General features: G+C 43.3%; 1 protein-coding gene across 12 annotated transcripts in view; it reads left to right on the plus strand.

Annotated features, from left to right (window-relative positions):
* Positions 1-1,328: 1,328 nt before the first annotated feature.
* The window catches only part of LOC122888988 (AT-rich interactive domain-containing protein 1B-like), a 177,040-nt gene continuing 165,138 nt past the window's right edge, over positions 1,329-13,230 (plus strand). For 5 of the 12 annotated variants that reach the window (XM_044223940.1, XM_044223941.1, XM_044223949.1 and 2 more), the window contains exon 1: positions 1,329-3,315. In XM_044223940.1, the coding sequence (XP_044079875.1) occupies positions 2,068-3,315 (1,248 nt within the window). In that variant the 5' untranslated portion in view covers positions 1,329-2,067. The remainder of the gene's footprint in view (positions 3,316-13,230) is intronic. The other 7 variants (XM_044223944.1, XM_044223948.1, XM_044223946.1 and 4 more) reach the window with 3 other exon arrangements.

Raw genomic sequence — 13,230 nt, forward strand, 5'->3', positions numbered from 1 at the left:
AAGGTTTCTAGGGATGTCACTAGCTTTTATTTGTCTCCAATGAGTGAGCTTCCATTTGGAAAAGTGGGATTAAGCCTCTTGCTGTCATGTGATAATATGAATGTGTGATTTATTTTCATGTTACACAAGTAACATTTCACAAAATGCATAATTTATAAATATTTTGGCATAAGCTAACCTACCCCCTCACTCAGTTCTGTCCTCAAACACAAGGTGTGTGTCTGTTTGTATTTTTATTTAAAGAAAATAAAGCTCTAACTTGTACTAACACTATATCTCCAGCAGGGGTCTTCCCATTGTCATGGACATGGCTTCATGGTGAATTATCTTACACTATGCAAAGTATAAGGCAGAGTGAATTGTGCTTCCTTGTTTCACCAATATGTAACCTAAAGCAACAATTAGGTGTTGGAAAAATCTGATCATTATTACCCCAATATTCATCACCATTAATATGGTCATCATTACTCCACCACTGACACCTTCGTTGTCATCATCATCATCACATTTGTTCCCATCACCACCAGTCATCATTATTATCATGGCCATTCTCAGCACAACTCTCATCCCCAAATCCTTCTCTTCTCACCCCCCCCCGCCCCCCCATCTTTCATCCGCAGCTCCCTCTGTTGATCAAATGCATCTGATCTCATCAAAGCGGACCCTCTGCTCATTCAAGTCCCAACAGACACCCCAGCTTCTTTACTAAGCACTATTTTACATTCATGTTTGAATACCACTGATGGGATAGCATATCTTGTAGACGTTGGTTTTGTGTGGTCCTACACTGCAGCCTGGGGTTGATTCCCCCCCTCCCCCTTTTTTTATTTCATTATCATTTCTGACAGGTTCGTCTCTGACAAAGAAATTAAAGAATATGGCCTTTTATTCAAATATGACCCTAATGAAGAATGGCTTTAATATTCCTAATATTAGTATTACATTCTTATGGAGACTTACAGTGAGTTTATAGTGACCTAATCTTACTGCAATTTCTATCTGCTATCACACAGAATAGTCCTGTAGCATATTATATGGTTTATAGTTTGTGTTATTTCCATGGTTTCCCTCTTACTACAGGATTGCTATGGTTCTTTGTTGAAGGGGATAATAACTCCCTTTCCGGGTGAAAAGAAGTGATTGGAGTGGGTAGGGGATGAACCCTTTGGTAAATATATTACAACATTATAGCTGCTATAAATTGTGATTACATTCTTATTCCGATGGCAACATTATTGCGCACAGCTTGTGGTTTCGTGTCCGACTCCTGTCAGAGCTGCAGAGAACTGTCTTGAGCCGAGGGACAGAGAGGGTGGGAGGAGGGAAAATCAGATCTGGATAATTGCTTAGAAACTCGCTCGGGTAAACTGAACATCTGCCGGTGTGTTTATTAGAAGGATCCGTGTAGAGTGAAGGAGCAATGTCCGTCCGTAATTTGGAAATGCCCGATCTCTCACGGTTATTGTTTAAAAATAATATGCACTTTAAACTCAAGGGAGGGAGTAATTCCTTGACCGTCTGATGTGCAATTATTAACAAAAATCTTGGCATTATAATGGCAATAAGAAAATGAATGCCATGTCAAAATACTGCCACGTGAATGTATCATTTTTTTAAATTGTAAAATCAACCTGCAAAGCATCGTAAACACAGAAACATCAAAATGCAGCGTGCCTAATGGCTCGCTACTCCAGTCCGGATTTTCCATGTGAGGCGCGCCGGAGCCCTGGAGGTGGATAAGCTGGTAGAGCCCGCTCTCTCTCATGCCATGCTGGGCCACAAGGGCTCCGGGAGACGCTGCTACATATTACCGAGAACCGGGATGGAGGAGAGGCGGAGGGGGGAAGAAAAAAAAGTTTCGTTTAAACCTGGTAGTGAAACTTTCAACATGAAGCCTCACTGACGCACCATTTCACCACCACCACAGCAACACCAGCGCTAGAACAGAGCTTGCTTTTCCACTGAATATATCTTTCATCGCCCAGCTTCTTCTTCTCTCGTATTATTTTCTGTGTGCAAGGCTGGTCGGGGCTTGCTGTCACTGCGCGCTGAGATGTTGGAGTGACCATGGCTGCGCAAGTTGCATCGGCTCCGACCAGAACTAATAACAAAAATAAGAAATTATCCAGCGGTTTGGGTCCGGAGCTCAATTCGGGGAAATCCGGAGGAGGAGGAGGAGGAGGGACCATACAGCGAACTGGACCGATGCTGGGTGCCGGAGATGGGACTCTGAATAATGTAGACCATCACCGCCGAAACGAGCTCAGCATGGTTCATTCAACTTCCACGACTCACAACGCTCCGGACGGGCACGACAAGGATGGGAATAACCTCACGTCCGCCCCGGCTTCGACTAATTCAACGACTTCCTCGATGGAAACGGGTTTGATCGCGAACCACAAGCTGAAATGTGTGGGGAGCGGAGATCCCCCTCAGTCTCTACCGCCGCCGCAGCAGCAGCCGCCGCCGCAATTCGGCCAATTTACGCCACATCAGCAGCGACAGATCCAAAGTAACAACACCGCCAATAACAACGGCCAGGGACCCCGTGGGGACAGAGGTATGGATCACCAACACCACGGTGGCAAAGAGAACCTGTTGGGGAGCCAGGGGGAGCCACAGCAGCAGCACATGCCAGGGAAAGGTGAGGTGGACCTCACCTGTAAACCCGCGGAGAGGATGATGGGTACCAGGTATGAACACTCTAACTTGGGGCCAACCAGTAACAACTCTGAGTTTAATAACAACTATTACACCCCAAGGCCCTGCTACGAGCAACATGGCGGACAGCAGCAACAAAGCACTGGGATGGGGATAACGCACTCTTCGGCACATAACAGCATGGAGAACTCCCACGAAGCAGGGTACCACAACAGCCAGTACAATCAGTACCCGGCGTACCGGGCGGGCTACAGTGGCGGGGCCTACGGAATGATGGGGCCCTCTGGTTGCCGGCAACCTGGGAACATGATGATGGGCAGCAACTCCTCAGCAAGCCATGGCAAGTCTCCCCTGGGAGCTACTTCGGGTGGCTTTCAGAGGTTCCCAGGACAGACCCAGCAGCAGCATCCCTCAGGGGCCACCCCGACCCTCAACCAACTGCTGACATCCCCCAGCCCCATGATGCGGGGTTATGGTGGTGCATATCAAGACTACAGCGGCTCCACGGCGCAGCAGCAAGCCGGCATGGGCCTAGGGAAAGACGTGGGGCCCCAGTATGGAGCCACCTCGGCCCACGGCTGGGGAGGGCAGCAGAGAAACCACCCTCATTTAATGAGTCCCGGCAACGGAGGGCAAGGCCTCGGCAGGCCGCAGGTAAGTTTTGGGAACTTCTCATTCTGCCACTCCGGTGCATCTGAACTTGGGTTACTCATCGCCGGTGTGTCACGCATAATGTGTGTGTTGACCACAAATACAGTCCGTGTGACAGGGGCCATTATGTGTGGACGAGAGTGTTGAAGTTTGGAAGCTTAAATTACATGGGATAATATTTTTCTCTCTCATGGGAGAGTTTATGCAGAAGAAAGGCCATTACATGTGCATAATTCTGACTTGTGTAAATGTCTTAAATATTAGACCTACCTGAGCTTTAACATGGCAGAAAAAGGGAAGAATTCCTAAAAAAAAAAAAATCTGCTTCATTGATTAGGCTATTTTAATGAGCCTATATGGTAAGTCAGATGCTGTGTTTCTGTCCTCACATTTCAATACTTCATATTCCAGTTGTGTACTCTGCGTATTAGGCTATTTCATTTTTAGTTTCATCCGGTAGATAAAAAAGCAACATTAATGTTGGGCAGGTTCACCTCTCTGCCGACGTGGTGTCAGACACGTTGCGAAACGCCCTGTTTAGAGGACGTGTTGTGTTCGAGGCGCTTGTCGAACAAAGTCAAATACTCCTATAGAAAATGTACAGAAATGATCATCATAAACGCTGACGTTCTGTTATATTTATCATCTCTTCATGTTTAATTGATTTGAAAAATCAAACGGACACCGCGGCCATGCAAAGACCGCCTGTCCCTCTCCGTGCGCTCTGTGTCGAGCTGGAGCGCTTCTGTGCGCCTTGTTTATTCCCGTGCAGCTCTTTTCAGAATTTGAATAGTGGAGGTAAACTGGCTAAAAGCTCTCCGTTCTCCCGGCTCACAGTTGACACCCAGTCTGCCATCTGATTGGCTCACTGTGGCCCCGCTGGGCAGACTGCACTAAAAAAAAATAAAAAAAAGGATTCTTGCAGGGATCCTTGGCCATGGCGCTATAGTGATGCTGCATTCACGTCTTATGGGAATACTCCAGACTTGGAGGCCGTCCAACGCGATAATTGAAGTTTTATGAAGGTTTAGGCTGCTCCTGATAATTATTCACATAATTTCCCATACTGAACAGACATACAAAAACACTGCAATGTCAGCCCAAAATCACTAAAAGAAAAGAGATAATGTGTTTTCGTGTAGTGAGTTGTAATCTTGTTATATGTTGAGGATCGTCCAGTTTTGTTTGTTCAATTTGATATATAAATGTATCATTTCCAACGGAATTTCGATAAATTGTCTCACATATTTATCTTATATGTGTGATGTAAATGCATTATAAAATTGTTTGTGGATTAACATTTTGAAATTTAAGGAAAAAAATCACTTTTTTGTGAAACTTATTTATAACCACAGTTTTACACAACGACCCCTGCAAGCTGACTTCTGTTGGCCACTCCTGCAGCTGGGGGTTGAATGCCTTGCTTGAGGGCACCTCAGTGGCAACAGTTGAGGGAGGTAGGAAAGTGTTACTAATTATTCAAGTATTCCTCCTTGTGTTTTGGGGGGCTGCACTCAAGGATCCCTGGGTGTCCCCGGACCCTGCGCTGAAACACTGATGTGTCAACAGCGTTCAGACCTACAGCCAGGGGAGGGAGTAGCTGCCAGTTCAGAACTCTGCCCCAAAACAACACAGTGCTTCTTCAGAAGAGCCATTATTCTGTGGTTGTTTTTGATGCACTAAATTATTCGCACTGCTGGATGGCACATCTGGACGACTGGAGGGCAAGGTGGTTGAGCATAGCTTATACTGTCTGCCTCTCACAAAACAAAAGCAGTTCATTAGCCTACATTGTTTCAATCAAAGGCAATTTGCGTTGGATGCTGGGGAAATTAAGTGAATGTTTTAGCGTGGGAGGGTTTGCTGCGGTATTGATTGTATCAAATTATGCACTGATAAGATGGTCACTAGAAACCTACAGTAATCTCACTCCTTACTACAGTGATTGTTACTGATTATGTGCAGATAGGGTATTAAGAATAAATATATATCAGACACGTTAATGAAACTCAGATAGCATATCAGTCACAGCATACAGCTATATGAGCCATCAGTTTTTTAGTGCAGATAATTCCAACAAGCCAACCCCCTAAACAAATCTTACATTTAACATTAAACTGCAAATGTGTTTTTTTTTTAGTTTTTTTTTTTTTACAGTTTTCCACTTTAGGAGTAAGTGGATGTACTACTGTGTTTTTTCTTGACTCTATCAACATTTCAGCAGCAGTATATTCACGCTACAAAAGCCCTATGTTTAATTCATATTTGGAGCGGCAGCACTGCTCTCCTGTGCACTGACAGGCTGTGTGAGAAAGGCGAGCGGTGTAGTGCATAATGCTGCCTCCAAATTGGCCCCGTGATATGACTGCGCTTCACTTCAGAGTGTGTTTGGTCAGAGCACGCCTCTGTCACCTGTTGGCACAGTTTCCCCTCTTTCAAATTCAATTTCCCTCCCCACTGCCTCTCTTCAGGAGCAAGCTGTGAGCGAAACGAGTGCACCTCATTTACACCGCTGCCCCCTCCCCCCCCAATACACACACACCTCACACTCACTTGTCTGGCTACTCATCACAATGAAGACAGCGTGGTGTGGTTTGTGTGTTGTGTATGTGCACACACATCAGAAATACACGTTATTTAGAGGTGTGTGTTTTAAAACTCATCAAAATGACATTGTTCTAGTTTTTAAAATTACTGTGGCCTGTTTGATTGAGGAAAGACAACAATATTCAGTGTTCAGTTTGTGACCTTCTGCCTGAATTTGTGTCTGCATGTTTGTCTGCACGTCAGCTGCTTTTAATCCAGGCCGTTCCTGCTCAATGCGTGTCTTTCCTTGCTTCCGTGCAGCGTGTACCTATAGCAGTAGTAAAACAGCATATGTGCAATCCTAATGACTTATTTAGGTTTACATCATAACTGAAACAGCATTATTTGTCTCAACTTATATATGTAACAAGGATCTGTCTGTTATCCACTAATCAGAACACACGCAACGCACACAGAGAACAATAAAAGTAATTAGTAGATAATAATGAGGGCCTAGCAAGTTGGAAATAGTGTTGTTGCTTAGATAATTACAGTAGCAACTCATTTAAAATCTGACCTAATAAAACAACAATGAATGGATATCTACAGTTTCCACTAATTTATCACTATTATGCTCAGTGTTTTGTCTTTGTTTTTTTAGAATTGAAATCAAAGCTCAGTAGTTCTACATATCAAAGAGTAGACCCAATCCCATCCTTGGTAATGTGCTTACCTTGAAATGATTCCTGCTCGCAGTGCTCTCTAGTGCATACTGTTTACATTTCTCTCTTATGAATTATTAGTGTGATACAAACAAAGACTTTATAATAGGAGCAATGCATCAATGTCACATTGTATTATGCGGCTATCTCAGGGAGCCTTGTGCATAGTGATGGGCCTGACTGTGGCTGCTGGAATTAAATTTATAGTACATGTTCTGCATCGGACGGACAGCCCATGGGGCCTGGTCAGGAAATGGGCACGCAGGTGTGTGTGTGTGTGTGTGTTTGGGTGATTCTTTTTATTCTGGAGTGTGCGTTTAGATTTTCTGTTTGTGTGTGTGTGTCCTTGAGTGTGTGTCTCTTCTCTCTGTCTCTCTGTTTGTGTGTGTGCAGGCAGGAGAAGGCTAAAGCCCCTTCGTCAGCACTAAGCAGTCCAACCTCAACCCCACCCCTCTCACAATGTCTCTCTCTCCCTCCAGTCACCCCACCCCACCCCGTCAGTCGTTTGCTTATGTTGTTTTGTTTACATCTCTGTCTTGGCCAGCCAGCACAGTGCTGATTAGCAACACTAGAGTGAAATTTTAATTTGCTCTGTTGCGTCTGATAAGGGTCCCGCACAGCGTTTTTCATCTTCCTTGGATGAAACACAGAGCCTGCTTAGGTAATTGGCAGGCCGGGGTTATCCCTGGTCTGCATGCGGTTTCCACAAAACGCCAATTAATCCTGATTTTTAAAAAATAATACGAATTAAATAACAACAACAACTGTCCAGTTGCATCACTGGATATAAGCTCATGTATTATTTGTTAGCTAATAAAATAATTGTATTTTTTTTGTCTGGCCGCACTATGCACTCACAACATCCCCTGGTGTCAAAGGTTAATGTGTAAACGCCCTCAAGAAAGGATTTAATTACTGCTAGCGGGCATTGATTTGGTGTCAGCTGTTTCTCAGCTCTGTCTTATCCGAACTGCCGGTGTCAGGAGGGAGCAGAAAAATCCAAACAAAAGCAATTTTCCGGAAGAAAGCTAATTGTGCATATGGGAGAATTTGACTTTTCTGTGTGGATGAAGTAGTCCAAGGCTTTCTGGATTTGATTTGATAGTCATTTCAATTTCATTTCTCAACCTTATTGTCTGTGGCAGCAGTGGTGGCTTCTACTCATGATGACCATGTATGGAAACTATAGCACTCCTCTAGCATTCTGGGATTTGTAGGATTTATCACAGGTCTGGTATGGGGTTAGATACAGCTATAGATACAGCGCCTAACACATATCACCACTACTTTGTGCGTCTCAAATAACCTAATGGACCATATATCGATGATTCCATCAAAAGCAAAGAAATGTCACAGCAAGCAAATTTCTTTTTACTGTTAGCTTCTTTCTATCAGCTGAGTTAAAGTGAATAAACAGACTTCTTTAATTTTGTACACAGTTACAACCACCAGCTATGCAGCACAATAATGACATTTTTGTGAGTTCTGGCAGTAAAAATGTTGCTTTAAAAAAATTAACCACAAGCAAGTGTACTTTTATCAGTTTCAGGTCTTTTTGTGATACTTTTTGAATTTTAATTTGTCTTTCCTATTTCAATAGGTCATGATTTGCATAAATCTACTTGCATTGAGGCTTAGCTGCTGTCTTCTCTGTGTAAACAGAGACAGAGAGAGTATAGGAAGGCCAGAGATGTAGAAATGTAGGTGATATTTGAAGTGAGTCACATGGACGGCTGCTGACTTCTGAGGAATGGGCCTGGCCGAGTTCACAGAGACAGAGAAACAGAGAGAGAGAGAATCAGTATCTGAACTCTGGCAAATGTCAGCACAGTTAAAATCCTCTCCCTCTGGATCTCACCCCGCTTCAGCCTTGTGAACGATGCAAGGAAAAAGAAGTATTTACGAGTTGTTTGGCCTCACACACACAAATATATTGGGTTTCCTCCCTTCAGTAGTGTGTGTGTGGGTGTTTGTATGTATGTGTGTGTGGCTGGCAGGGCGCCAGGTCTCATGGCAGTGGGTGCTTTGGTGGCACCCCAAACCCCCACCCCACCACCCCACCACCCCACCACCCTACCACCCTGACCTTCACATATGCTAATTAGCCACGTGGAGCTGCTGAATGGAAGGACCCTCCTCCTCCCCCTCTGTCCCAGAGGAGGTGTGATCTTTCTCTCTTTCTTTCTCTGTGAATTTGCTAAGGAAATGTGTGACAGTTAACTATATACTTACTAAACAGATGGTCCTCCATACTATACCTGTGCTTTCACTTTTGCAGCCATCTCTTTTTGTTCTTTCTATGTTTTCTCTCTAAATATGGTCTCTCCCCTTTTATCTGCCTCATGTCCCTGGCTCTCAGTAGCAAGCTAGATCTCCCAAGGGACCAGCAGTCAGTTCAGAAGTATTTAGGCAGCCAGCATATCCTATCGAATATTTATACACTATTCTGAACAGATGTGTGGGCCACAACTGAAACACTGTCCTGCTTACAGTAACTGCTGCCTCCACTTCCCTTCTCTCCTCTCTGGCCAACAAAAGAGGAAATGGGAAACATAAGGGTCAATCCCTCTAGAAATTAGCAATTTTGTGATTGCAACAATTAATGCAAATTCAAGCAGTATGGCATTTTTAAGATCCAACTAAACTCTGCATCTCCTTCCTCTTTGTATAATAGAAAGAATGGTCTGATAGTTCAACTGAACAAAAAGAAAGGAGAAGAGATAATTGGCAGATTATTCAGGGAGGTTTCTTTTTTAAAATGTATATCATTAGAATTTTATTTTACCTTTTGGTTTAGTTTACTGACTAAATAATCTGCTTATAACAAAATGAGCACATTTGAAATAAAACTATAAAGATGGTGGTAGAAGTGGTGGAGATAAAACCATTTTAAGAACTAATTCCAAGCACATATTAAAAAAGTCAGGCTCATGTCTTTTCATGTTCTGCTCAGAAAATGTTTATTCAAAAATGAAAAGGGATAGGTGCTGCAGATTTTTTTGTAGAATCTGTTTTATTAGCTATATGTTGGTTGTCACAGAATGTAATAATATGTGACTCAGGTGGACATACTTGCTTTGGTATGACTTGAATGTCTTTTTTCACATTTAACGCTGAGTCAACCTGCTGCATAATTATGCATAAAAATGTAAATGCATGTTCACCTAGAAGCCTATGTGTAATCCATATAGTGTGTGTGTGTGTGTGTGTGTGTGTGTATGACTTCATGTATGAACTTCCATCTGCCACCTTCCTCTCCTCCTCTTACCAGCCTGTGAGAAAATCATCTACATCAGCTTCATCACCATCATCCATCACTTTACACATCAAAGCCCCTGCACTCCTCTCTGTTTCCAGACTGTAGACTGTGCACTCCAGTCACACATCTTGCTGTTTGGTTTGAGTTGATCCTAATCAGCACTGGCACTGTGGGACCATTTGCTAAGCTAAAAAAATAAATAAAAATACAACCAAACAGCACCAGCAAGGCGCTGTCTGTCGTTTGTGAAGCACAGAGAGACAAAAATAGAAAAACGATGGGACACGGACGACGCACAGTTTCTGTTGATGAGTTTTGTCTGTTTCTTCGGGTCGCTTCTTTCCACTTTCCACTTTCTTTTTATTTTTTATTTTTATTTATTAATTTTTTGGTCTGTCTCTGTCACACACACATACACACGTGCACGCGCACACGCACACACACCCTCTTAAACAGACATGTATGTGTGTACATCTCTGTCTTTTGTGTTGACTGGTCAGCCATGTATTTTCCCAGCCACAACATGTTCCTTTCATCGTTTTTCTTTCCTACCAAACCTAAGATTGTCCATTGCAGCTTACTACATTTGTGTGTGTGTGTGTTTCATGTTCTTATATCCCGGTGAGGACTTGCACACTAACCCAAGGAGACTTGTGTCACCGTGGGGACAATAATTGAGGTCCCCATGGGTATAAACTACTTTTTGAGGGTTAAGACTTGATTTTAGGGTACAGGTTACAATTAGGCTAAGGTTAGGGTTAGGGTGAGGGTTAAGGCTAGGCATTTAGTTGTGAGGGTTAAGGTTAGGGTAAAGGGCTAGTGAAAGCATTGTGTCAATGACTGTCCCCCATGGGGATAGTGAAACAAACAGGTGTGTGTGTGTGTGTGTGTGTGTGTGTGAACAGAGCTGGTGTGTGGATATATTGGTGATTTGTAGACACCGGTCAAAACAGGACATTCATGGTCACTCCTGGCTGAACGCTACCTAATTTAGATCAATTCTTCTCAGCAATTTAGGAAACAACTTCACACCACATCCTCTTCTAAAGACATATGCACAGTGGACACACAGACACACACACACATACATATTTGACACTGCCCACAGGAGATAGTGTATGTGGGAGAAGATGTTAGACATTTGGTTGTTATGTGTTGCAGTGGGTGTGGAGTACAGATATTTAGCCTTGGTATTTCTCTCATTTTCATGCTTTACGCACCTCTCTGATATGGCCAGACTTGTGTTCCACATTCTAGCCACTCCTTTGACACAAACCGGATGAACTAGATTAGATATCGACAACACAAGTGAACTTTATTTTAAGTTTAAATGTCTTATTTCTTTAAGATGTTAATTCCTTCAAAGGATATCAATAAGGTTCGCAAGAGCAGATGTTTGCGGTGCACAGTTAATCTCCCCATGCAACCACGCCTGTGTGTGTTTCTAAGTGCATGCACGCGTGTGCGTCTCCCTACTCAATGAACATCCATAGTTACTGTTGGCTAAACATGCAAAGGTTACTGTAATGTCAGACACATGCCAGAGGGGAGTGTGGAATACCACATTAACATAATCCATAGACAACTGTCCCTTTTACGAACATTGCCGTGCCGGGCTGATTGCCACAGCGCTGCAGGAGCACATGACTGCTCGCTTCCGCTACGCTGCATGAGACTGAATGGAGGAACTACAACACAATGGCACTTCTCTGAAGGAAATCTGTTTCCAAGGAAAATGGCTGGTTGTCAGATTTTGGTATGACTCGCCGGGGCAAATTATGATGCTTGAACCTGAAACATTCCTCTGCTCTACCTTAGGCAAAGACTGACAGCTTACATTGCTCACACACTTACAAAATGTGAAGATATTGTTGTCTTGTCTGACCTGCTGTCCCCTGGGTGAATGTGTCAACAGTTTGTTGTGTGCTGTGAAAACGTCTAATAATTCAGTGGGTAGAGACTTGATTTGCCAACAATTTATTGCAGTCAGACTAATAAAGACCCTCCTGTGGAGTTTTATTTTTCCTAATGAGAGGGCTGGGTTCAGTTTTGCTCTAAACTCCAGATCCACCTAATTTTAGTATGGGAATTTGAGAATAGCTTTTCTGGGCCTTTTATGATCAAAATATTCACAATTGTGCAAGACATTTAGTTGTATTTGTTATTTAAGAACTGAGGCCATTTTTTCCAGCAGTAACTTGCCTTCTTTCAGGACTCACCGCTGAAATGGCAATACAATGGAATGGAAATACAAAGCAACCACTGGACTAATATTTAAATCATTCAGTTGCCCTCTCACCCGCTGGGGCTGGAGTCTGTGCTGACTGTCGGAGTGATTGTTTTGATAATTATGTGTGCATAAGCCGGAGAAGAGGCTCTTGCTGCATTTTGAAAAATGCATTTTTATATTTACAGCTACTGTGCGAGTCCGCGCTTTCAGCGTTGTTTTGAGGGATCCATTGTTTTCACTCGCATAACGGGTATTTTAATTAGTCTGTCTTTGGAAATTCCCTGTGTGTGTGTTGTGGTTTGCGTTGGACACTGCAGACTCCCATAGCTCCCAGACATTTCTCAACTTTTTTACACATTGGCCACATTCCAAAAAGCAGAGTCATGTGTGGAAACTTGCATATTCATATTTTCTCCTCTGTATTTTAAAGCATGAACAACCTCTCCATCTCTCTCTACTGCTCTGTCTCTCCTCTTCTTCCCCCCAGTTGTTTCCGAGTCTCTGTCTTTTTGTCTTTTGGATGCTAGTTGTGGGTGACCTTGGCTGGTGACTAAAGCGTCTACTCATTAAGTAGTAAAGATGAATGGTTTCATTATAGCAGGAGGAAAAAATGAGCAGGGCCAATTAGTGGTAATTAATAGCGGTGAGGGTCGAGGCTTTCTGGAGGGCACCCTGACCCGGACTGAGGGGGCAGAGGAGAGCAGTGGGCGTGTGTGTGGAGGAGATTTAGGTATATATGTGCGGAAAAGCATGTATTAGGGAAGGTGTGTATTTGTACATGAACCTATGTGTGAGTTAGGGGAGGTGATTATACAGTAGGTGTGTGTATTGATTTAATTGACAGGTGTGTATTTTTGTTTGTGGGAGGGAAGCAGTTATAGTTATGTGAGAATGTGTCTGTGGGGTTGAGTGTAGATGTGTGTACATGTGTGTGTCAGTAATGTAATAGGAATGTGTAGTATGTGAATAGGGGAGGTTTTAATGTTTAAATGTGTGTATGTGTCTAATCAGTGTCATGGGAATGGGCTTATGTATGTGTAAATATGAGTAATAAGGTTACAAGTGTGGTTTGTGGGTGTTTATGGGATGTTTAAGATGTATGTGTGTGTGTGCGTGTGTGTGTTGCATGTACATTATAAGGCAAAGCTGTAGGTGTGTATCCTTGCAGACATTCCGGCATG

The sequence above is a fragment of the Siniperca chuatsi genome, linkage group LG15 (genome assembly GCF_020085105.1).
Source record: "Siniperca chuatsi isolate FFG_IHB_CAS linkage group LG15, ASM2008510v1, whole genome shotgun sequence".
Classification (NCBI taxonomy): domain Eukaryota; kingdom Metazoa; phylum Chordata; class Actinopteri; order Centrarchiformes; family Sinipercidae; genus Siniperca; species Siniperca chuatsi.